Source organism: Ranitomeya variabilis, chromosome 1, assembly GCF_051348905.1.
Source record: "Ranitomeya variabilis isolate aRanVar5 chromosome 1, aRanVar5.hap1, whole genome shotgun sequence".
Classification (NCBI taxonomy): Eukaryota; Metazoa; Chordata; class Amphibia; order Anura; family Dendrobatidae; genus Ranitomeya; species Ranitomeya variabilis.
Genome location: NC_135232.1, coordinates 331,822,051 through 331,848,547, shown reverse-complemented (window position 1 = coordinate 331,848,547; position 26,497 = coordinate 331,822,051). Strand labels below are relative to the sequence as shown.

The following is a 26,497-nucleotide window of genomic DNA, read 5'->3' as shown; positions in this document are numbered from 1 at the left end:
CAAGCTGTGCTGCATCTGCTATGCTATATACCATACTGTACATGCCGTACTGGCTATGCTTTCTATCAAGCTGTACTGCACCTGCTGTGCTGTATACCATACTGTACATGCTGTACTGGCTATACTTTCTATCAAGGTGTACTGCATCTACTGTGCTATATACCATACTGTACTTGCTGTACTGGCTATACTATCCAGCTACATTGCACATGCTGTGCTATATACATACTATACTGGCTTTGCATTTTATAAAGCTGCACTGTACCTACTATACTTTCCCCTGAGCTGTATTGTACCTGCTATGTAGTTTGCTAGGCTGTACTGTACCTGCTATGCTATTCACTATATTGTACTATATTGTACCTGCTATACTGAACTGACTATGCTTTTTGCTGAGCTGTATTATTATGCTTTCTTTTTGAGCTATTGAGCTGTACTGTACTAACTATGCTTTCTATCAAACTGAACTGTACCTGCTATGATTTTTGTATACTGAACCACCTATGCTTTTTCCTGAGCTGTACTGTACTGGACATGCTTTCTACTGAGCTATATTGTTTTGGCTATGCTTTCTATCAATCTGTACTGTGCCTGCTATGTTTTTTTTCTGAAGCTTACTGCACCTACTATAGTGATCTGGCTGTGCTTTCTTCTGAGCTTTAATATAGTGACTGTGCTTTCTGCTTAGCTGTATTGTACCGGCTATGCTTTCTATTAAGCTGTACTGTACTTGCTATGCTGTCTACTATTCTGTACCTCCTATACTGAACCAGCCATGTTTTTTGCTGAGATGAACTGAACAAGCTATGCTTTGTACTAAGCTGTACTATACTGGCTTTGTTTTCTATCAAGCTGTACTGTACCTGCTGTGTTTTCTGGTGAGCTGAGCTTTACCTGATATGCTGAACTAGCTATCCTTTCTGCTGAGCTATACGGTACTAGCTATGCTTTCTATCAAGCAGTACTGCACATGCAATGCTTTATACTAAGCTGTATTGTAACTGCCAGGCTGCTTGCTGTTTTGTATTGTACATGCTATGCTTTATGCTAAGCTGTATTGTAAGTGCTATGCTGTTTGCAGAGGTGTACTGTTTTGGCTATGCTATTATCTCTATTGTACCTGCTGTACTGAACTGGCTATGCTTTCTGCTGAACTGTTCTGCTATGCTTTCAGCCGAGCTATACTATGCCTGCTATGGAATTTGCGGAGCTTTACAATACCTACTATACTGAACCACCTATGCTTTCTGTAGGGCTGTAGTGTACTGGTTGTGGTTTGTACTGAGCTGTACAGTAATGGCTATGCTTTCTAGCAATCTGTGCTGTACCTGCTATACTTTATGCTGCTATGAGCTATACCTGCTATGCTACACTTAATTACACTGTAGCTGCTATGCTTTCTGCAAAGCAGTACAGTTCCCGCTATGCAGTACTATACTCCTCTCCCGACTGCCCAGCTTTACTGTAACTGCTACTTATCATGCAGCATTTCTTATGATTTCTGCCAAGCTGTATTTGAACTGCTATGCATTTGCTGAACTGTACAGCACTGGCTATAGCTTCTGCTGATCTGTATGTACCTGCTATTCCTTCTGGTAAGCTATGCTGTACATGCTACACTTTCAGCCTAGATGCAATACTAGCAATACTACCGTTAAGTTAGTATGGAAAATATGTATATATTGTCTAATAAGCTAACAGAGTAATCAGAATAACACTGCATATACAGTATATGAAGCATTTATGCTAAACTATATGCTAATTTGAAAATATTCAACAGCCAGATTCTTACAAAGCGCATACTATTCTATGTATGTATACACAATAATACTACAGTAATACTAATACACATATACAAAGTAAACGCTAAAACATTGAAATATACTGCAGTATACAGTATGAAATAAGACATAGAATAAATGGTATCAAAAGAAATAAAACAATCTTAAAATGTTGACAAAATTCTTTACCATACACATGTTCCCTGCAAATTGTGTGGAAAAAAAAGTATATATATATATATATATATATATATATATATATATATACATATATATATATACCCACGTACCGAATATACAAACATGAATATCAATAAAGTAAATAAAAATATGGGGATGTGGGAATTTCGAATATGGACATACAGTAAAACATTTTAAACATTTAGCAAGTAAACAATCAAGCCTGATGTATAATATAAACATTTGTATATATAAATGCATTAAATTAACCTGGACTATGATACTATATATATATATATATATATATATATATATATATATATATATATATATATATATATTTTCGGTATTTATATTTATATCTATGTATGTATAATAGAATACATAGCTTTTAATAAAGTAAAGAAGTATTCACATTATAAAGTATATACACTCAAATCGATACATTTTAATGCTAACATTTATAACATTAGCTTAATGCATTTAAATTACTATGCATATATATATATCAACTGTATTAGATTAACTTTAAATATGGTACCATGTAAAATGTATATATTTGTGTGTACATATTTTTATACTGTAAATATTCCTTTACTTAATTAAATGCTATTTATTTAAATATATATGTACTGTATATAGATAGGTAAATATATATATACATGTATATATATATATATATATATATATATATATATATATATATATATATATTAGCAAATAGCATTTAATAAAGTACAGGAATATTTACATGTTAAAAATATACATATTTATTTATATAAACACTAACATATTTAAGGTTAATTTAATACATCTTAATTTATAAACATTTTTCTTTAGCTTTTTTATTAAGTTATTGAATACTAAATCATAAAATTGCTAATTACTGTTTTAATGTTCTATTACTTTTAAAAAAGATTGACAGGCATTTAGGGAAATGAATCAGCTAAAAATAAAATCTAGGGTGGCATTGTTTTTCTCGATCCCTGCCAGCTGTGAGCAGGGAGTCACCGGAGTGTGACTTTCATACCCAATAATAGATCCTGAAACTAGATGAAAGCACATCTGGAGGCTTCGGTTACCACCCAGATCATCTGCTAGTTTCCCTTCCCCATTTTATGGAACAGAAACTTAAGATCATTTTGTCTCAATATTAAAAATTCAAGTTTGAAAGAAACGTATTTTTCAATACTGTATTATGTATTATTAAATGTAGCATATTATTTCAGATCAGTAAATTAGTCTATATGCTCTTAAATTCCAAGTTTTATAAAAAAAAGTTGTAATAGTGTATAAATTATATCAAACATATTAAATTGGATAATTCTATTAATCTGAAATAATCATATAAGGTCATGAAAACTAAACTACTATCATAGAAAAAAAAACATTTTGTTATATTTAAAGTCCTGGCAAAAAATAAACATATTATTAAATATTTATTTTTTTACATTTATTATTACAAATTAAACTGAATGAAGCTTTTCCCTAGTTTATATAATGGTCTTAAGTTATATATCTTACAGTTTAAGTGACTAAATTTTAAAACCATGATCCATAAAGTAATACATTTTTTTAAGTGAAAAGTTTATTTTTTTACAGTATAAATAATTATAACATAGACTTATTTATGTGACTATAGAAAAACTACAATTATTAAAAATGATCCATAAAAATAAGTTATCTTACCTGATGTTCACCGTGACCATGATGTCTTGTCCATTGTAGCCATAGCATAGTAGCACAATAAAACTCTAAACTCATTTATACACAATTTCTATCTAATATGCACAAGTTTACATTACTTAATTTTCTAGAAGTTTTTCCTCCACAGACATTGAAAAGTACAGACTAGACCTAAAGATTTTCAGAGTAGTTTCAATGCAACATATTAAAATAAAATTCAGTAAGTTGTTTAAAAGACGAATTCCATAATTTAGAATTAATACGAATCAAATGCTAAAATCACAGTAAGAAAACAACACAGAATTCTACCAAAACGATCAATATTTCTCTTTATGAATTTTAGCATTAAATTTAAAAAAAAAGATCTTTATGAGATAAGAAAATAAAAATTTTACCTGATGTAACTGTGACCATTTGTCCTTGTCCCCAGATATCGAAAGCCCAGCTCACAGTGTTACTATTAATTGTGCCATCATTACATTATTTCTCCCAGACACTCAAAACAGTCTAATATGATATCATAAAAATATATCTAAAAAAACTATCTAATTTCAAACAGTAACAGGCTAAAAAGTAATAGATTTGTGAACCTGGGCATAATAAATCCTTTAAACTTAATTTATTTTTTCTTAAAAGAAATGAGAATAAGTCATCACATTTTCAACAAAAAATGATAAGAGGATAAAGGCATTCTTACCTGATGTGACAGTGACCAGGGTGCCGGGACCCCATATATCGAAGTAGTCACAGTGAGACAAACCACTCTCACTAGATGGCAAATACTGCTTGACTTACCCTTTAGTGACTACTCAGTGACTTTACTATATTACTGCATATGCCAAAGCATGAGATGGAATTTTTGTATTATAATATTACAAAGTATAATGAGGTCCATAAATAACAGTAAAATATATATATATATATATATATATATATATATATATATATATATATATATATATATATATATATATATATATATATATACACGTTATCATATACAATTCTACAACTAATTTCCAGTTAGTGTTAACTTGTATAAATGCCTCATTTGCTTTAAGTGTAAAGCATCATATACAAGACATACAATACCAGCAGAAGGAAACATAATAAAAAATGTGCTGCCTAAAATTACTTTGACTTGGTCCCCAAATGTTAGCGTTAAGATAAAACACAAAAAGGAGTATTTTACCTAAATGGACAATTAAGATTCCTGTTTAATAAACTCCTATTTTACATGCCATAAAACTACTTAACAGATAAGACTAGCTATTGTTGACATTAGCAATATCACATACATTTTGTCAGGTATCAAAAAAGAGAAAATTCTGAACATTTACCAGATGTGACGGTCACGAGAGTTCCTGGTCCCCATTTGTCAAAAAAGTTGTACACCCTGACAAATCTAGCTTCTTGCTTTTATAAGAACTTTTTAAGAATAATGTTGTTCGCAATCTGTGAAAATTGCATGGCCAGCTGGCCCTTTCCCCTCCCTTAACCTATCCCACAAGGCTTTGAAATAAAAAATGAGGTCACAAACAAGGTTTCTTATTTTCCTTTCAATACTGAATGAGATGGTAATAGAGAAGAATCATGACAGGTCAAGTGCTTTACAAGCAGTGGCACAGATTCATCAAGAATGCTGTAGCTCATGCACGTGCTATGGCAGTCTTAATAGAGTACAAAGCACCAAATTCATTAAGAGGCATTTGCTACATAGTAGATTTAATGCATCTCATAAGTGGAGTGCGGCTTTGTGCGCGGCACCAAAAATGCTACTCCGGTCAGGGACAGGAGTAACACTTCTGACAAACAAAATGCCATCCATTGTAATTAATTGAATGGGAGGATGTGGCCATGCCAGGTTTCTCTCTACTCCTCCCCAACTCAGCCCATTTATGCTGCTTATTCAAACTGGCGTGAAAATGTGAAAATCACAATATTTTTATGCAACTCCATGTTGTGCAAAAATGTAGCGCCTTTCAAAGCTTTTACACCACTGGAGTAAAAGCTTTGATGAACCGGCCCACTACTAGTTTAACCCCCTTTCATATGTAGTGACCTTCTGAAAAAACAACGATACAAAAACAATATAATAAAAACGTGAAATTTTATTAATAATATTAAAATACACATATAGCATATAAAAGGGGACAACCAAACAACAGAATATGAAAAACCCCAGTGCAGTAGTTGGAGTGGGTACATGGATACAATCATGGACTGATATATTTATAAAAATGAACCATTTACATATAGCCAGTATATACTTGCAAACATGCATTCAAAGATCAAAAAGGCATAATCTCTTGAACTTCCCGCCACCTAGAATTGTAGGAATGAATGAAGAGTACCTCATTTGAAGATTCAGATTGTTGTCTCTGCTTGGAAAGTGCTTGAGAGCATTTGGTGTTCTTTGCTCGCATATAACCATTTTTAACCCCTTCACCCCCAAGGGTGGTTTGCACGTTAATGACCGGGCCAATTTTTACAATTCTGACCACTGTCCCTTTATGAGGTTATAACTCTGGAACGCTTCAACGGATCTTGGCGATTCTGACATTGTTTTCTCGTGACATATTGTACTTCATGATAGTGGTAAAATTTCTTCGATATAACTTGCGTTTATTTGTGAAAAAAACGAATATTTGGCGAAAATTTTGAAAATTTCGCAATTTTCCAACTTTGAATTTTTATGCCCTTAAATCACAGACATATGTCACGCAAAATACTTAATAAGTAACATTTCCCACATGTCTACTTTACATCAGCACAATTTTGGAACCAAAATTTTTTTTTGTGACGGAGTTATAAGGGTTAAAAGTTGACCAGCAATTTCTCATTTTTACAACACCATTTTTTTTTAGGGACCACATCTCATTTGAAGTCATTTTGAGGGGTCTATATGATAGAAAATACCCAAGTGTGACACCATTCTAAAAACTGCACCCCTCAAGGTACTCAAAACCACTTTCAAGAAGTTTATTAACCCTTCAGGTGTTTCACAGGAATTTTTGGAATGTTTAAATAAAAATAAACATTTAACTTTTTTTCACACAAAATTTGTTTCAGCTCCAATTTGTTTTATTTTACCAAGGGTAACAGGAGAAAATAGACCCCTAAGGATCTTATCTAGATGTGTGGTGAGCACTTTGACCCAACAAGTGCTTCACAGAAGTTTATAATGCAGAGCCGTAAAAATAAAAAATCATATTTTTTCACAAAAATGATCTTTTCGCCCCCAATTTTTTATTTTCCCAAGGGTAAGAGAAGAAATTGGACCCCAAAAATTGTTGTGCAATTTGTCCTGAGTACGCTGATACCCCATATGTGGGTGTAAACCATTGTTTGGGCGCAGGGCAGAGCTCGGAAGGGAAGGAGCGCCATTTGACTTTTCAATGCAAAATTGACTGGAATTGAGATGGGACGCCATGTTGCGTTTGGAGAGCCCCTGATGTGCCTAAACATTGAAACCCCCCACAAGTGACACCATTTTGGAAAGTAGACCCCCTAAGGATCTTATCTAGATGTGTGGTGAGCACTTTGACCCAACAAGTGCTTCACAGAAGTTTATAATGCAGAGCCGTAAAAATAAAAAATCATATTTTTTCACAAAAATGATCTTTTCGCCCCCAATTTTTTATTTTCCCAAGGGTAAGAGAAGAAATTGGACCCCAAAAATTGTTGTGCAATTTGTCCTGAGTACGCTGATACCCCATATGTGGGTGTAAACCATTGTTTGGGCGCAGGGCAGAGCTCGGAAGGGAAGGAGCGCCATTTGACTTTTCAATGCAAAATTGACTGGAATTGAGATGGGACGCCATGTTGCGTTTGGAGAGCCCCTGATGTGCCTAAACATTGAAACCCCCCACAAGTGACACCATTTTGGAAAGTAGACCCCTTAAGGAACTTATCTAGATGTGTGTTGAGCACTTTGACCCAACAAGTGCTTCACAGAAGTTTATAATGCAGAGCCGTAAAAATAAAAATCATATTTTTTCACAAAAATGATCTTTTCGCCCCCATTTTTTTATTTCCCCACGGGTAAGAGAAGAAATTAGACCACAAAAGTTGTTGTGCAATTTGTCCTGAGTACGACGATACCCCATATGTGGGGGTAAACCACTGTTTGGGCGCATAGCAGAGCTCGGAAGGGAAGGAGCGCTATTTTACTTTTCAATGCAAAATTGACTGGAATTAAGATGGGATGCCATGTCCCGTTTGGAGAGCCCCTGATGTGCCTAAACAGTGGAAACCCCCCAATTATAACTGAAACCCTAATCCAAACACATCCCTAACCCTAATCCCAACGGTAACCCTAACCACTCCTCTAACCCAGACACACCCAACCCTATTCCCAACCGTAAATGTAATCCAAACCCTAACCCTATCTTTAGCCCCAACTCTAACTGTAGCTCCAACCCTAACCCTAGCCCTAACCCTAGCAATAACCCTAGTCCTATCACTAGCCCTAACACTAGCCGTAACACTAGCCCTAACCCTAGCCCTAACCCTAGCCCTAACCCTATCCCCAACCCTAGCCCTAACCCTAGCCCTAACCCTATCCCCAACCCTAACCCTAGCCCTAACCCTAGCCCCAACCCTAGCCCTAACCCTAGTCCTAACCCTTGCCCTAACCCTAGCCCTAACTCTAGTCCTAACTCTAGCCCTAACCCTAGCCCCAACCCTAGCCCTAACCCTTGCCCTAACCCTAGTCCTAACTCTAGCCCTAACCCTAGCCCCAACCCTAGCCCTAACCCTAGCCCTAACCCTAACCCTAGCCCTAACCCTAGCCCTAACTCTAGTCCTAACTCTAGCCCTAACCCTAATGGGAAAATGGAAATAAATACATTTTTTAAATTTTTTTATTTTTCCCTAACTAAGCGGGTGATGAAGGGGGGTTTGATTTACTTTTATAGCGGGTTATTTAGCGGATTTTTATGATTGGCAGCCGTCACACACTGAAAGACGCTTTTCATTGCAAAAAATATTTTTTGCGTTACCACATTTTGAGAGCTGTAATTTTTCCATATTTGAGTCCACAGAGTCATGTGAGATCTTGTTTTTTGCGGGACGCGTTGACGTTTTTATTGGTAACATTTTCGGACACGTGACATTTTTTGATTGCTTTTTATTCCGATTTTTGTGAGGCAGAGTGATCAAAAACCAGCTATTCATGAATTTCTTTTGGGGGAGGCGTTTATACCGTTCCGTGTTTGGTAAAATTGATAAAGCAGTTTTATTCGTCGGGTCAGTACGATTACAGCGATATCTCATTTATATCATTTTTTTATGTTTTGGCGCTTTTATACGATAAAAACTATTTTATAGAAAAAATAATTATTTTGGTATCGCTTTATTCTCAGGACTATAACTTTTTTATTTTTTTGCTGATGATGCTATATGGCGGCTCGTTTTTTGCGGGACAAGATGACGTTTTCAGCGGTACCATGGTTATTTATATCCGTCTTTTTGATCGCGTGTTATTCCACTTTTTGTTCGGCGGTATGGTAATAAAGCGTTGTTTTTTGCCTCGTTTTTTTTTTTTTTTTCTTACGGTGTTTACTGAAGGGGTTAACTAGTGGGCCAGTTTTATAGGTCGGGTCGTTACGGACGCGGCGATACTAAATATGTGTACTTTTATTGTTTTTTTTATTTTATTTAGCTAAAGAAATGTATTTATGGGAATAATTTTTTTTTTTTTTTCTTTATTTAGGATATTTTTTTTATTTTTTTTTTATACACATGTGGGGAATTTTTTTTTTTACTTTTTTACTTTGTCCCAGGGGGGGACATCACAGATCATTGATCTGGCAGTGTGCACAGCACTCTGCCAGATCTGCGATCTGCTGTGCAGGGCTGCAGGCTTACCAGCGCCTGCTCTGAGCAGGCACTCGGTAAGCCACCTCCCTCCCTGCAGGACCCGGATGCCGCGGCCATCTTGGATCCGGGACCTGCGGCGAGGAGGGAGGTAGGAGACCCTCAGAGCAACGCGATCACATCGCGTTGCTCCGGGGGTCTCAGGGAAGCCCGCAGGGAGCCCTCTCCCTGCGCGATGCTTCCCTATACCGCCGGTACACCGCGATCATGTTTGATCGCGGTGTGCCGGGGGTTAATGTGCCGGGGGCGGTCCGTGACCGCTCCTGGCACATAGTGCCGGATGTCAGCTGCGATAGTCAGCTGACACCCGGCCGCGATCGGCCGCGCTCCCCCCGTGAGCGCGGCCGATCGGCTATGACGTACTATCCCGTCGAGGGTCAGATAGGCCCAGGTCACCTCGACGGGATAGTACGTCCAAGGTCACAGAGGGGTTAATATTAGAGGATGAATATCCATGCTCCTTGAATCTTCTAATCAGATCTCGACATTGTCTTTCAAAAGATTCTCCATTGTAACAAATACGACACATTCTCAAAAACTGTCCCACAGGGATTCCCCGAATCAAACTTGATTGATGTGATGATGATGCATGAAGAAGGCTATTTGTAGACGTAGGTTTATGAAAGACATCAGAATGTATATATCCCAGTTCATCAACTTGCAATAGAATATCCAGGAATTCAACATCTGATCTTCCAGCTTTATAGGCCAAACGTAAGTTGATGTTGTTTTGATTTCTGAACATTTCAAGTTCCTCCAAGGACCCCTGCCAAATACACAAAATATCATCAATGAACCTCCCCCAGTATCACACCCGATCCACCAAGGGTATGGGCACTGTGGTGAAGATCTTTCTTTCCCACAGTTCCAGAAAAATCCCCTTTCATATGTACTAAAACTCCCTAATAATCAGCTTTCTTCTGTAAGCTCATCTCTAAGTGGGTCATATAGTACTCTGTTGCGATGCCACCACTATGACTTCCAATCTGCAGACTGCAGTCAGAAAAATTGACTTTACTCTCATTCTCTGCCTGGGTCTTGCCAATGCTTTGGAGAGCCGTCCCTTCAGCTATCAAGTGCTGCGATGTGCTGCTGTTCATTTGAAAACATATAACAGTGCATGACAGCTGCATGGACAGCATTTCAAAGCTTCTGCACAGTCAGTCTGCACCATACTTCACTCTCCTCCTCTGCCTGGATCCTGCTGAAGCTTTTCAGTGCCATCATTTCAGCTGACAAACTGTCACAGAGTGACTAGGGACTGTTGACGTCTACCCAAGCCCTAAAACTAGGGATGCCCTAGTCTATTCCTGTCCCCCGGATTACTCGTAAAGGTGGAGATGCCGGGTATCAATGTGTTGAACTTTTGACTTTCAGGCTCCATATCACACGATCCACTACTGCTTTGATAGTGAGACTACCAATCATCTTGGCTACCTCATACATAAATTTGACTGGCAACTATTTATCATATGATTAGTTATGCAGATTCTTGTCATTTCACTGCATTATTACTGCTTTGCTCCTGGTGATGGAAAATATTTTTCTTCCTGAATACCACAAATTACAACCTGTTCTGACATTTACTAATAGCTCAGTGTATTATTAGGTTGACTCCCAATTGGAGGCTTGGGGGAAAAATAAGATGAGGCGACAGCTAAACACAGATGATGGGTCAAGAGAGGGATTTTGAGGATGGGTGTTTCAATCAGGAGGTGTCAGGACTCTGAACATTTTTTCTTACCTTTTGTACATTACTGCCCTTTTCCAAAATGGCGTCTTTGGTCTCATGTGCACTGTGTCTTCCTGCTATAAAACTCCACCCCAGCCTTCTGTCTGTGCTAGAGTATTCTGCCTTGCATCCAGCTCCTGACCTCTGGTGACTCCCTGGCTATATACCTGCTCCTGTGAACCTGTGGGGTTATCCTGCTACTCTGCTCTGAGTTCCTGCTGCATACACCAGTTCCAGTAATCCTCCTTCATCTGCTGGTCGTGTTTACTTCCATCTGCATTTGCTGGACATGTAAGCTGTTGCTGCTCTGCAAGTACCTGAGACTATTACCCAGGCCTCCCTGGTTGAGCTAAGATATTATTTGAACTGCCTTATAAGCATATCTATCTGTGTTTTGGACTAAGCAAGGACTTATTCGTGTCAAGTATCCTCAAGAATAATTGTGCTTCATAGACTTTCTGAGTGATTGCATTTTTCTCTGAAGTTTCCTATAGACTGCTAAGCTGCATTTAATATTTACTCCAAGTGTTGTGGACTTGAGTTTCTCTCTGCACCTGTTTGAATCACCGTGTGATAATATAGACTTTACCACTTATAAAACTGTGTCCTGTAGTTGTCTTGTTCCATGCAATGAGTCTCCTGAGTTATCCCCTATAATTATTACAGGAGGGGAAGACACAAGTTGATAGGCTGAAGAGGTGGGTTAGGCTTAGGATGAAAACCGTGGTAAGGTTTGGAATGAATTGGAACGTTATTGGGTCAAGTCCAAAGGTGGTGAGGCACACTCAGCTGAGATCAGAGGAGAGGGAGGGAGAGCTGGTGGACGGAGGAGAGATTTTAAAGTACTGAATAGCTGCTTAGGGTTGTAAAACAGATATGATATGAAAGATGAGAAGTAGGTTTGTTTTGCTGCAGTGAGCATTTTTACAATACTAATACTAGACAGGCTACTCCACTCCCTTTCTTTGGCAGCCGCACAGCAGTACGCTTAGTAGATGAGGGCCAGAAAGAACATGTGTTTCTGTAGATGGCAAGCGCTGTATCAAGTGGCCTCTGCTCCTCTTCCTCCACCTTAACATCACACACAGTACAGTCCTCAGAGGTGGCACCCCAATTACCCTTGTTTTCCCCAACATCACAACTCTCCAACCGCCCAACTGACTGTAGGGAACCACAGATGGCTGAGTCTACAGATCTGTTCACACATTCTATGCTATAGCTATCGGAAGTGTACTCCAAAGATTCACAGAATCAAGAGGAGGAAATCATCTGCATTGATGACTCTCAAGGTGATAAGTGGTAGAACAGAGAGGATAATGATGAGGTAGTAGATCACACTTGGTGTAAACACAGAGACATACAGCTGTGTAGCTCAGCACGGGAGGTTATGTTGTGGCCTCCCGCAGACACAGGGTTATACAACCACGAAAAGCAGTGCATCCTCAGCGCCAATTCTGTCAGTGGCCAGCAGTGCGTGCGGGTCTGCAGTTGGCTAGCTGGGGTCTTTTTTTCAGACTGACAAAAATGACACAAATCACGTTATCTGCCAATTTTTTTAAAAACGACAGAGTAGAGTTAAAAAAATTTCAATAATTTGACTACTACACGCATGAACTGGCACATGTGTGATCAACATGCTTTAATCTGGGAATGTCACTGTATTAAAATGCAGAGTAGCATACCTTGCGAAACACTGTCCACCCCATCAACCACATCTTCTAATTCTTCCTCCTCCTTCACTGTGTTGTCACACAGGTCTTCGGCCTCAGAACCTCCACTTGTTTACCCGCTACAGTCGGGGTGAATGAGAGCATGTCAGCTGATACAGAAGTGGACATTCCTGCTGTTTTTGGCTGACCTTAGATACCAAACACACCTCATATTTTTCAATTCACCTCTCTCGCAGTCCAGCAACGTGTCGTGTTCACCCTACTTCACCCTGTGTCAGCACAGCAGCCAGCCCTCATTTGTGTAGTTGTGCTCATGTAAAATATTGTTTCCTCTTACACATGGCAAAGCTAAAAGCTTGAACTTCACCATCTTCAATCTACTAATAATAATAACCTTTATTTATATAGCGCTATCATATTCCACAAAGCTTTACAAGTCAGCAGTTCATATAAATCAGTCAAAAGTTACAAAGCTTAAGATAATCAACAATCAAAGCTAAAATAATGACGACCCTGCTCTTCAGAGCTTACAATCTACAATAAGGTGTGTACAATAAGTACAGGTGCTTATGTACAATGATGGTCCAACCATATTGAGAAAATGGTGGATAGATAAGGGCTGCATGAGGCTTTTGGGTACTGTTGAGTTTGATAGCGAATTATGTTCAGAGAAGTGGAGAATATCCTATATATAAAAAGGACTTGAATTAGGGAACGTGATAGACCACCCTAAACAGATGTGTTTTGAGGGAGCTCCTAAAAATGTATAAGATGTGGTTATACTCCTAATTTCATGGGGGAGAAAGGGTAAGAGGTGAGTTATTTAGGTAGGAGATTGAACTGAGCTGGACAAAGACCATATCAGGGGTGTTGCCATCTTTGTGTGTTTCAGAAGCTGAAAGTTGGGAGAGGCCATGAGAAGTGGCTAGAGATAGAAGCTGAGATGCAGTTGGGGAGTTGGGGCTGTTGAAGTCTCCCAGGATAAGGGTTGGCAATTCTGAGGACATGAAGTGTGGCAGCAAGGCAGAAAAGTGGTGAAGGAAGTTAGTTGCTGAGCCTGGGGGATGGTATATGATCGCTACTCTGAGATAAAGGGGACAGGAGACCCGGATGGTGGAAAGCTCCAAAAAATGGCATCCAATGGGCAAATATTTATAACTTATTGTAAAAACAGGATTGTTGGTGGCAGCAAGGAGTGTGGGGTTATCGTGGAGTAAGGAATAATCGTATGGAAGGATATACACATATTCCATGTGTTCTAACCTGGAGGTGGATATGCTGTACGCTCACTATTAGTTTTCCGAGAACTAATTATTGTGAACAGCCTGCAGCCTCCTCAGAAGATCTTTGCCGAATTATGTAATTGTCTGGACAATAGGGCACAGCTGAGAGCTCTTCGCTACTAACATCACAGTGGGTGGTTCTGCGTGACTCATAGCCTGTGATCTCTGTGATTATTGCATTGCCAATTCAATCTGTTGGCCACAGAAATGCAGCCTTTCTGCCTTGTGGATACAGGCGGTTTCCGAAAGTTGATGGCCGTCGCAGTCCCTCAATACCAGTTGCCCAATTAACATTACTTCTCTAAGAAAGATGTGCCTGTGCTACACTAGCATGTCACAGATATTACTCATTCACTGAAAAATGTTATGTCTGCCAGGGAAAATTTCCACACTAACACCTGGACAAGCAAGCATGGACAAGCAGAGTTACATCTCGCTAACTGGGCATTCGGTGACTCTGGTGGCTGTGGGGCCAGTCAGGGAAGGGCCTGCTCCACAAGTTTTGCAATCCCCAAGGCTTGCAGGGCTCTTGGGGAAGGAGAACTAAACCACTACACACCATAAGGTGGAGAACTGAACTACTAGACAACAAAGGGATGGAGAACTAAACTACTAAACATCTACAATTGTAGAATGAAACAAATACACACCACAACATGGAGAAGTAAATTAATAGACAACAGGGGTTGGAGAACTCAATTACTAAACAGCTATGATTGGAGAATGAAATACACACCAGAACATGGAGAACTACACTCCCTGACAGAAGTTATGTCGCTTATCAAAGTTATGTAAATAAAAGCTTATAATAACCTGACATGAAATTCATCCATTGGTTGTATAAATTATTCTTTTGAAAGCTGAAACCCTCCAAAATGTGGTTTAGGTAAAGAAAATAAACTGGCATCAATGCAGAAATATTGACTAGTTAAAGGAAACAGAATGGTCAGATTTTGGCAAGACAAAAGTTTTGTCGCCCACAGAAAGTAATGTGATATTCAAACAAATAATTAACTTACAATACAAATATATGTTGCCTAAAATTGGTGAATGAAGTTGTGGTGCTATCAGAGTCATATTTAATAATTTGTGTGACTTCCATGATCTTGAAGGACTGCATCCATGCGGTTCAACAATGATTCATACAATTTATTAATGAAATCATCAGGAATAGCAAAGAATGCAGTCTTACATGCCTCCCAGAGTTAATCTAGATTCTTTGGTTTTGTCTTCCAAGCTTCCTCTTTCATCCTACCCCAAACATGCTCAATGATGTTCATGTCTGGTGACTGGGCTGGCCAGTCCTTGAGCACCTTGATCTTTTTTGCCTGGAAGAACTTTGTTATAGAGATGGATGTATGAGATGGAGCTCCATCCTGCTGCAGAATTTGACCCCTTTTATGATTTGGAATATAAGAGGTAGCTAATACTTCTAGATATTTTAGGCTATTGATATCACCTTCCACCTTGCAAAAGTTTCGCACACCCCCATACTGAATGTAACCCCAGACCATGATCTTTCCACCACCAAATTTAACTGTTTTCTGGGTGTATTTTGGATCCATAGGGCTCCAGTAGGTCTCCTGCTGTATTTGCGGCGGCTGTAGTGTAATTCTACTGAAGATTCATCAGAGAAATCCACCTTCTGCCACTTTTCCAGAGTCCATCTGTTTAGCAGGCTGTGGGAGTTTGCAAATGCCACATGGGTTTTTATTTGCCTTTTGTCTAGTGCTGGCTTCTGGGCACTGATTCGACCATGGAGGCCATTTCGAGACAGAATCCTACAAACTGTTCTAGTTGACACAGGGATTTGAGGTGACCAGGCCTGTTGGAGCTCTGCTGCAGTGGAAGAGGGGCTTGCTTTGGATTTTCTAACCAACAAACGTTCCTCCTGAGCAGTTGTCTTGAGGGATCTGCCGGACCTGGGCTTGTCAAACACATCTCCAGTCTCTTCAAATCTTTTTTTAATTCTTTGTACTTGACGCTGAGACACATTAAAGGTGCCAGCCACCACTGCAGTGGATCTGGTCTTCAGCCTCTTTATAATCCAGGCTTTGGTCGCAGGGTAAATTTTTGGCATGTTGTCATAGCTCAAGTTGCAGTTCAAGTGAAGGTCTGGGGTGCTGGGTTTCTTTTTATACACACACACTATTTAACCAATCATTTACTGAGCACAGGTGAGAATGTAAACTAGGATTGGGTGCGTTATATGACCAGGCGACAAAACTTTTGTCTTGCTAAAATCCGACCATTCTGTGTCCATTAACTGATCAATATTTCTGCTTTGATGACAATTTATTTTCTTAACCTAAACCACATTTCGGAGGGTTTCAGCTTTCAAAAGAATAATTTATATAACCAATGGATGAATTTAACGTCAGGTTATAAGCTTTTATTTACATAACATGGATAAGCGACATAACTTCTGTCAGGAAGTGTAAACTAATAGACAACAGGGATTGGAGAACTAAACTACTAAACAGCTTGGGTTGGAAAACTAAACTACTACAGACCAGGGGATGGAGAACTGAAGCACTAGACACTAGTGATGAGTGAGTGTGCTTGTTACTTGAGATTTCCGAGCATGCTCAGGTGTTCTCGGAGTAGCTTGGGCATGCTTATAGATTATGTTTGTGTTGCTGCAGCTGCATGATTTGTGGCTACTAGACCGCCTGAATACATGTGGGGATTCTCTATCAAACAGGCAATCCCTGCATGTGTTCAGGTTGTCTCACAGTCACAAATCATACAGCTGTGGTGACACAAACATAATCTATGAGCATGCCCAAAATACTTGGAGAATACCTGAGCATGCTCGGAAGTCTCGAGTAACCAGCACACTCACTCATCACTACTAGACACCAAGGTGTCACTAGACACCAAGTCTTGGAATTCCCAGGGCTTGCAGAAGAAGCCTCTGTATCTATCACTTCCTCCAGTGCTTCTGCCTCCTCTATCTCCTCTAGGGCCTCCACCTGCACCCTCAATCTCTGCCTTAAGGAAACACATGTTCCAACAGGGGTAGGAGAACTAAACTACTAATCACCTAAGGTTGGATAACTAAACCACTACACACCAAAGGATGATGAACTAAACCACTACACACCAGAAGATGGAGAACTAAACTGAACTAAACTACTAGATAATAGGGGTTGGAGAATTAGATGACTACATGCCAGAGGATGGAAAACTAAACCACTACACACAAAGGGATAATGAACTAAACCACTAGACAACAAGTCTTAAAATCCCCAAGGCTTTCAGGAAAAGCCTCTGTATCTACCACTTCCTCCACTGCTTCTGCTTCATCCAACTCCTCTAGGGCTTCCACCTGCACCCTCAACCTCTACCTTAATGAGACACGCATTCCAGCACTGCAGAAATAATCCCCCAGCTACGGACTGCACAGCCAGGGCTCACCGCAATAAGGCAGTGTTTAAATCAATATGCCTATGAGATTGCAGCCATACAGATCAAGAGTTGTGGACAGCTATCCATGCAGAGTTTGAGCAATGGTCTCCACTGAACCTGGAGCCAAGGAAGGCTGTGTGTGATCACCGTGCAAACCTGGTGGTGGTCCTACGCCTGGGCAACCTCAGACACGTGTCTTGCATGACTCACATCCTCAATCTGATGGTACAGCAATTCCTCCACCTCTGTCCTAGCCTGGATGTGCTGCTTCAGAAACCACTGTGTGCTCACTAACACCATTCCTCTTAAGTTGGTATATAGATCTTTCGGACTACTGGTTAACTGGTTGATATGCGATGTGACTACAGCGTGGAATTGAACTCTGCACATGTTACAGTGACTATGACAGCAGTTCCGAGACCTGCTGCAGTATGACATTTTGCATAGCCTGGCACAACGCAGTATGGACGTGGTGCAATTCACACTTGTGGAATGGACACAGATGAAGGACTTCTACACCCTTCTGTACGTTTTCGAAATGGCTACTAAGATGGTTAACGCTGACGATGCTGTCATCAGCATTACTATTAGGCCGGCATCACACTACAGAGAAATACAGACGAGTGATAAGCGCAAATACAAAGCATTGCACTCGGACCAATGTTTCTCTATGGGACATCTCCCATTTGCAATATATTTCTTGGCCGTATTTTACGGGCTGAGAAAATCGCAGCATGCTGCAATTGTCAGGGTATTCCTCCAAAAATACGCCAATGCAAGTCTATGGAGGCGATAAAAATACAGATTACAGACGGACCACACGTGTGACTTGCGAGAAATACGCAAGACTTTTCCAGGTGACAGGAAATGGGCCAAGCCATTATCAGGAAGCTTAGACATGGTAGTTAGCTCAAAAAACACTCCAGACATCCCGGAAGAACGCCTCCATGGAGTCCTGCAGCATGTCTATCTACATAAATGTAGAGATGCTTATCGTTCAGGTCCAAGAAAGGCCAGAACTTTGGGACCAGAGGGATGCCCATTATTCCAACCGTGCCAGAAAAGAGGTGGCATAGAGGAGGATCTGTGGCCAAATGTTTAGAGATTTTGGGGACCGTCCACGTGAGGGCCAGCAACAAATTAGTAATTTCTCTCATGTTTTCTAAATCATATTAACTGCACTAAATAACACGTTTTCACAGTATCCCCTTAAATTCTACTATGTATATTTTTTGCTCATTATGTGTAATCTAGATTATGTTTATAACTGACGTCTTACTAGGCCACATGACTATGTAAAATGTCTATAAACTTGTTGATCCAATGTGCGCAATGTCCTAATACATTATTATTGTGTGAAATTGCAGTGGAAGATGTTATGAGACGCTGGCGAAGCATCCGCGACAAATACAGGCAGGAACGTCAGCAGCTGGCCAGGAGTGGGGATGCAGCACCCACCAAGTGGAAGTGTATTTATTTCGACATTCTGGCATTTCTGGCTCCCATTATGGATCTCAGACCGTAAGTACATACATCACACAACATTACACATATGCTACTTAGGGTCATATCTCCAACCTTTTTTTTTTTTAATTAAATTTCATAACAGAACTCAGTCCAACCTCACTGAGAGGGGAGGTGAAGAGGTGGCTGTCTCATCTTCTGAGCCTTCCAGCTTCATCCCCCAAGCTCCACCTGCACCAGCACCAGTACCTGAAACCGAACCTGTACCAGGACCTGTACCAGCACCCAGCAGCCTTGAGGAACCAGGCAACAGCAGCATCCCTACTGTTCATCTTGAGGTCTCCCCCCAGCCTGCTGTCATATCCCGCTATGGGCGATGAAGGCGAGAGATCCCCGCCTCTGATACCAGGAGGCATGTTGACACGGGGGTGCTCAATCACCTGTCCAGGGCTGCCAAGGATGAGGATGAGGAGGCATATTCCTGTAGCCTGGCCTGGTACCTCCGTCCCCTACCCCGTGAGGTAAGGCTACGTGTGGGAGGATCTATTCAGATCCTCATTGATGTATGCACACCCCCAATACCCAATATGAGGTATTTGAGTTCTTGGAGAGGTGACAGCTGTCACCCCGTAACCTGCTCCGAGTTTGCTCCAACCCAGAAGTGCATACTCAATATGGATCTGAAGGACCTCCTCCACGGGTGCCTACTGTTAGAATCTGTTTTGTTTTTTGACCATCCACCATCTTGTGGTTTTCTGGCTGCTGGTCTTTTTTCCCTGGTGCTGAGTTGTCTTAGGTCAGGTGATTGTATCACTCTTTATTACCCAGCACCTGCCTCCCATTCCATGCTGGACAACAGTGTTAATCCGCTTGAGTTCTGGCTAGGTGCTTTGATAGCTTTCTGTGCTTGATATTGTGCAGTTCTGGGATCTCTGGTTCTGCTATCTTTAGTTTTTGTTTTCAGTTGCTTTCTGCAGCCGTCTCTGTGCTTCTATTAGGAGATGACCCGCTTTTATACCCAGTCCTTAGATCTTTCAGGGACCTCCTTCCCCCTAACTATAGGTCTTCGCTGAGATTAACCTAGGATTGTCGGTGAACCTATTCACAAGGAATGGGTTGCCCATTCCATCATAGGGTATCAGCCTAGTGTCATTGCAGGGTCAGTTTTCCCCCTTCTATCCTAGTTCTGTGTTGCAGTTCCGTAACACCTACACCTCAACCCATTCCCCCAAACCAACCTTGGCCACAACAGGCCCAAATGGCAGCCTATAACCCACCTGCCCAATATGGCCACTTGTACAGACCCAGTGTTGGAGGCTGGTTCTACTATGTGGGTGTCAGGACTCTGAACATTTTTTTTACCTTTTGTGCATTACTGCCCTTTTCCAAGATGGCGTCCTTGGTCTTATGTGCACTGTGTCTTCCTGCTATAAAACTCCACCCCAGCCTTCAGTCTGTGCTAGAGTATTCTGCCTTGCATCCAGCTCCTGACCTCTGATTACTCCCTGGCTATACACCTGCTCCTGTGAACCTGTGTGGTGATCCTTCTACTCAGCGCTGAGTTCCTGCTGCATACACAAGTTTCCAGTAATCCTCCTTCATCTGCTGTTCGTGTTTACTTCCATCTGCATTTGCTGGACATGTAAGCTGTTTTTGCTTTGCAATAACCTGAGACTATTAACCAGGCCTCCCTGGTTAAGCTAAGATATGATTTGAACTGCCTAATAAGCATATCTATCTGTGCCTGGACTAAGACAAGGATTTATTCGTGTCAAGTATCCTCAGGAATAACTGTGCTTCAAAGACTTTCTGCTTGATTGTATTTTCCTCTGAAGTTTCCTATAGACTGCTAAGCTGCATTTATTATTTGCACCAAGTGTTGTGGACTTGAGTTTCTTTCTGCACCTGTTTGAATCACCGTGTGATAATATAGACTTTACCACTTATAAAACTGTGTCCTGTAGTTGTCTTGTTCCACACAAAGAGTCTCCTGAGTTATCCCCTATAATTATTACAGTGGGCTGTGCTATACACTACTATGAGGGCTGTGCTATACACTACTGTGTGGGCTCTGCTTTATACTACTGTGTGGGCTGTGCTGTACTATGTGGGCTGTGCTATACACTACTATGTGGGCTCTGCTGTATACTACTGTGTGGGCTGTGCTGTATACTACTATGTGGGCCCTGCTGTATACTACTATGTGGGCTCTGCTGTATACTACTATGTGAGCTGTGCTATACATTACTATGTGGGCTCTGCTGTTTACTACTATGTGGGCTGTGCTATATACTACTGTGTGGGCTCTGCTGTATACTACTGTGTGGGCTGTGCTATATACTACTATGTGGGCTCTGCTGTATACTACTATGTGGGCTGTGCTGTATACTACTGTGTGGGCTATGCTGTATACTACTATGTGGGATCTGCTGTATACTACTGTGTGGGCTGTGCTATATACTACTATGTGGGCTCTGCTGTATACTACTATGCTATACTTGAATGTGCTCAGCAGGCTCCCAGGACCTGTCCTCTGGGCCATAACCCTTCCAGTCCACCAAATAATACCCGTCAACTCAATGCTGTGCTGAGTAGATGGCAAAGCTCTCTCCAGAATCGAGACGCAAACTGGGGACCCCGGTCACTGACAATTTTGTCCGGCATACCGTGTAGGCGTTTGATAAACAACGCCACCAGAGCCAGTGCAGAAGGTAGCCGTGTAAGAGGCACCAAGTGCACCATTTTGGAAAAATGGTCGGTGATCACCCAAATAATGGTGCAGCTATGAGACTTGGGTAAGCCCACCACAAAATCCATCCCGACCATCTCCCAGGGCCTGTCCGCCACCGGCAGGGGGTGAAGCAACCCAGCTGGCCGTTGACGAGGAGACTTATTCTTGGTGCAGGAGACACACGCCCGAACATAGTCTGCAATGTCACGGGCCATATGCGGCCACCAGTATGTCCTCGCCAGTAGCTCAGATGTCCTTTTGGTCCCAAAGTGTCCACCCACCCTGGACAAGTGAGCCCAAGAGAGAACCTCCAGACGCAAACTTGATGGTACAAAAGTCTTGCCCTTAGGCACAAACTTTAGCGAAACCGGGGCCACGGTTTTCAGGCTCTCAGAAGGGACAATAAGCTGAGGCTCCTCTTCCTCCTCCTCAGATGATACAATGGAGCGAGAGAGCATCGGCACGAATGTTCTTCTCCCCGGAAAGAAAATGGAGGGTGAAATGGAACCGGGAGAAGAACAAGGACCATTTGGCCTGGCCAGAATTTAACCGCTGGGCTATCTGTAAATAGACCAAATTCTTGTGGTCTGTGAATACTTGGAAGGGAAAGCGAGCCCCCTCCAAAAGATGTCTCCACTCTGAGAAGGCCAACTTCATTGCTAGCAACTCCCTGTCCCCGATGGAATAATTCCTCTCTGCTGGTGTGAAGGTCTTGGAAAAGAAGAAGCAAGGATGCTTCCGACCTTAAGCATCCTTTTGGAAGAGGACTGCTCCAGCATCAACGGATGACGCATCCACCTCCATTAGAAATGGCTTAGCTACATCGGGGTGATGTAGGATGGGAGCGCTAGCAAAATGAGATCTAATAGAAGTGAAGGCCTTGGAGACCTCCTCAGACCACAATTTAGGATTTGCTTCCTTCTTGGTGAGGGCTACCAAGGGAGCTACCAAAGTTGAGAAATGAGGGATGAACTGGCGATAATAGTTAATGAACCCCATAAAGCGCTGCACCGCTTCAAGAGAATGGGGTTCTTGCCAGTCCATCACAGCCTGTAGTTTGGCAGGATCCATAGCCAATCCCTGGGCGGAGATGATATAGCCCAGGAAAGGTAAGGACTCCAGCTCAAACACACATTTCTCCAACTTGGCGTAGAGGGAATTTGTTCGTAAGAGGTCGAAGACTCTGCAAACATCTCTCCGGTGGGAGTCAATATCTGGAGAGTAGATGAGAATATCATCCAGATAGACTACGACCGAGGTGGAGAGCATATCCTGGAAGATATCGTTTTCAAAGTCTTGGAAAACGGCTGGGGCATTACAGAGCCCAAAGGGCATCACTAGATATTCATAGTGCCCATCCCTAGTGTTAAAAGCAGTCTTCCATTCGTCCCCTTCATGGATGCGAATCAGGTTGTAACCACCCCGCAGATCTAGTTTAGTAAATACCCTTGCTCCCCGAAGCCTATCAAAAAGCTCAGATATCAGGGGCAGGGGATACTTATTCTTAACGGTGATGGCGTTAAGACCCCTGTAGTCTATGCATGGAAGTAGTTCCCCATTCTTCTTCTGCACGAAGAAGAACCCAGCCCCTGCAGGTGACACTGACTTTCTAATGAATCCTCTTGCCAGATTTTCCTGGATGTACTGTGACATTGCCTCCATCTCCAGGAGAGATAACGGATAGACTCGACCCCGGGGAGGCTCAGCACCAGGCAAGAGGTCAATAGGACAGTCATAGGGGCGGTGAGGCGGAAGGGTCTCCGCTGCCCTTTTGGAGAACATGTCCGCATAGGGTCAATATTGCTTGGGGAGAGAGGATAGATCTGCGGGTACCTCAGTAGTAGCAACCTGAACGCTTTCCCTCTGACATCTACCCCCACAAGATTCACCCCATCCCAAAATTCTGCATGTGGACCACTCAATATGAGGAGAGTGGTACCGTAGCCAAGGTATCCCTAAAAGGACCTCATCAATTCCCTCAAGAATGAAGAGCAGAGATATAATCTGATGAGATGGCAACATGGACAGAGTGAAAGGGATGGTCTGGTGAGTTATCTGTGAGGGCAGTGTTGACCCGTTCACCACTCGTACGGTCACTGGTTGAGCTAGCATTACCAGGGGTATGGCGTGACGTTGGTCGAAGGCAGAAGACATAAAATTGCCCTCCGCCCCAGAATCCACGCAGAGCTCTACCGAGTGAGTGAATGAGCCTATTGTAATTGTCCCCTTAAAGGACAATTTGGAGGCAAACGTCACCGTGTCTAGTGTACCTCCACCTACTACCACTAGACGCTGATGTTTCCTCGACCGCTGGGGACTAGGGTTGAGCGAAACGGATCGTACAAATTCAAAAACCGCCGACTTTCGGCAAAGTCGGGTTTCATGAAACCTGACCCGATCCTAGTGTGGGATCGACCATGAGGTCGGCGATCTTCGTGCCAAAGTCGCGTTTCGTATGACGCGTTCAGCGCCATTTCTCAGCCAATGAAGGAGGACGCAGAGTGTGGGCAGCGTGATGACATAGGTCTCGGTCCCCACCATCTTAGAGAAGGGCATGACAGTGAATGGCTTGCTTTCTGCGGTGTCACAGGGGCTATAAAGGGGTGTGCACGCCAACCGCCATCTTACTTCTGCTGATCTCAGCATAGGGAGAGGTTGCTGCAGCTTCGTCAGAAGAAGGGATATAGTTAGGGAGGGAAGATTAACCCCCAAACTGCTTGTGCTGTAGCGATTTCCACTGTCCAACACCACCTTTTTTTGCAGGGACAGAGGAGGCTATTTTTTTGTGCATCAGCTCTGTAGCTTATTAGGCTGCCTTATAAGACTCCCTGATAGCTGCATTGCTGTTTGCATGCTGCTGTGCAAACCAACTGCTTTTTTAAAATCAAAAATCCTGTTGATCCTTTCTGCAGTTATCTTGTTTATTTGTCCACACTTTTGTGTGCAGCAGTCCTTTTTGTTGCTGCCATACTTGTCCTGAGATTATTGTAGGGAGATTGAAATTGTACTACAGTCCTTGGATTTTTTCAGATATCTTCCAGCCACGTTCTGCCACTTACATTATGTTGTGTTATACACTGGGCCTGAGTTGTGATGCAGTCTACCCACAAAAAGAGGGAGATTCAAATTGTCACAAAGTGGATATACGTCAGTTCTGTTAGTTTGTTGTATATCAGCCAGCCACGTTCTGCCACTTACATTGTGTTGTGTTATACACTGGGCCTGAGTTGTGGTGCAGTCTCCCCCCCAAAAAAAGGGAGATTCAAATTGTCACAAAGTGGATATACGTCAATTCTGTTAGTTTGTCGTATATCAGCCAGCCACGTTCTGCCACTTACATTATGTTGTGTTATACACTGGGCCTGAGTTTTGGTTCAGTCTCCCCAAAATAAAAAGGGAGATTTAAATTTTTAACAAGTTTATATACTGTACACCTTCTACCTTGTTTTACAGTACCATATAACGGTTGTTATTTTGGTAACATTTTCCCAAAAATGAGGAAGTCTGGTGGAAGAGGCTGTGGGCGGTCGTTGCCAGCTGGTACTGATGGTGGTTGTGGAGCATCTGGTGGTAGTGGGAAAAGCAAAATAGCACCTAAGGCTGGAGGTGTTGAGCCAGCGTCATCGTCTGGCTACACAAGGCCTCGAAGGCTCCCTTATCTTGGAGTAGGAAAACTGCTTTTAAAGCCGGAGCAGCAGGAAAAAGTTTTGGCTTTTCTTGCTGACTCAGTTCAAAATATAAAAGCAGCGAGTCGTCAGTGGATGCTTGCGGTCAGGAACAAGATGTTTCCTTGTGTCCTTCACCCAAACCAAAAGTGAAGGATGCATCAGGTGACACCACAGGTTACTCCATGGAGCTCTTTACACATACTGTGCCTGGGTTAGAAAGGGAAATTGTTAACTGCCCATTACAAGATGAATCGGACATGGAGTGCACTGATGCACAGCCACAGCTAGATTATTATGCTGTTCCATTGACTCAGATCAGTACATTGCCCTAGTAGTGTACTGAGCCAGATTCTGACCCTGATGAGACTATGGTGCCCCGTCCTGAACGCTATAGCACCTTACACGGTGACACAGAGGAAGGTGCACATGACATTGAAGAGGAGGTGATAGATGACCCAGTTGTTGACCCAGATTGGCAGCCATTGGGGGAAGAGGGTGCCACTGCCAGTAGCTCAGAAGCAGAGGAGGATGATCCGCAGCAGCCATCTACATCGCAACAGCTGTCATCTGGCAGGCCCGTATCAGGCCAAAAACGTGTGTCAAAAACAAAAACAGTTTTAGGACAGCGTGGCTATCTGGTGAAAGTAGCACAGCATGCAATGCCTGAAAAGGTATTCGATAGTAGGAAGAGTGCAGTGTGGCAATTTTTTAACCAAGATCCGAATGATCAGTCAAAAGTTATCTGTAAGAAATGCTCAAAGACCTTTAGCAGAGGGAAGAATCTTCAAAATTTAAATGCAACGTGCATGCATAGACATTTAAAAAGCATGCACTTGCAAGCCTGGACTAACTACCAAACGTCACGTACCGTTGGTGCACCTGCTCAGAATGAAGGTAGTCAGCAACACTACATTGCTTCCCTCACTGTAAGCCCATCGGTTAGGACACCACCACCAGCAAATGTGGAGGTATCGTCGCAAGGCCAAAGCAGTCAGGGAATCACAAGGTTAT

The 26,497-nt window shown here is 41.9% G+C and overlaps 1 gene segment (V, D, J or C); it reads right to left on the bottom strand.

Moving 5' to 3' along the window:
• Nucleotides 1-26,497, bottom strand: part of LOC143817389 (immunoglobulin gamma-1 heavy chain-like) — a 768,241-nt gene that overhangs the window by 279,613 nt on the left and 462,131 nt on the right. Inside the window, 1 exon segment of the C gene segment in view lies at nucleotides 4,345-4,390. Coding sequence covers nucleotides 4,345-4,390 — 46 coding nt within the window.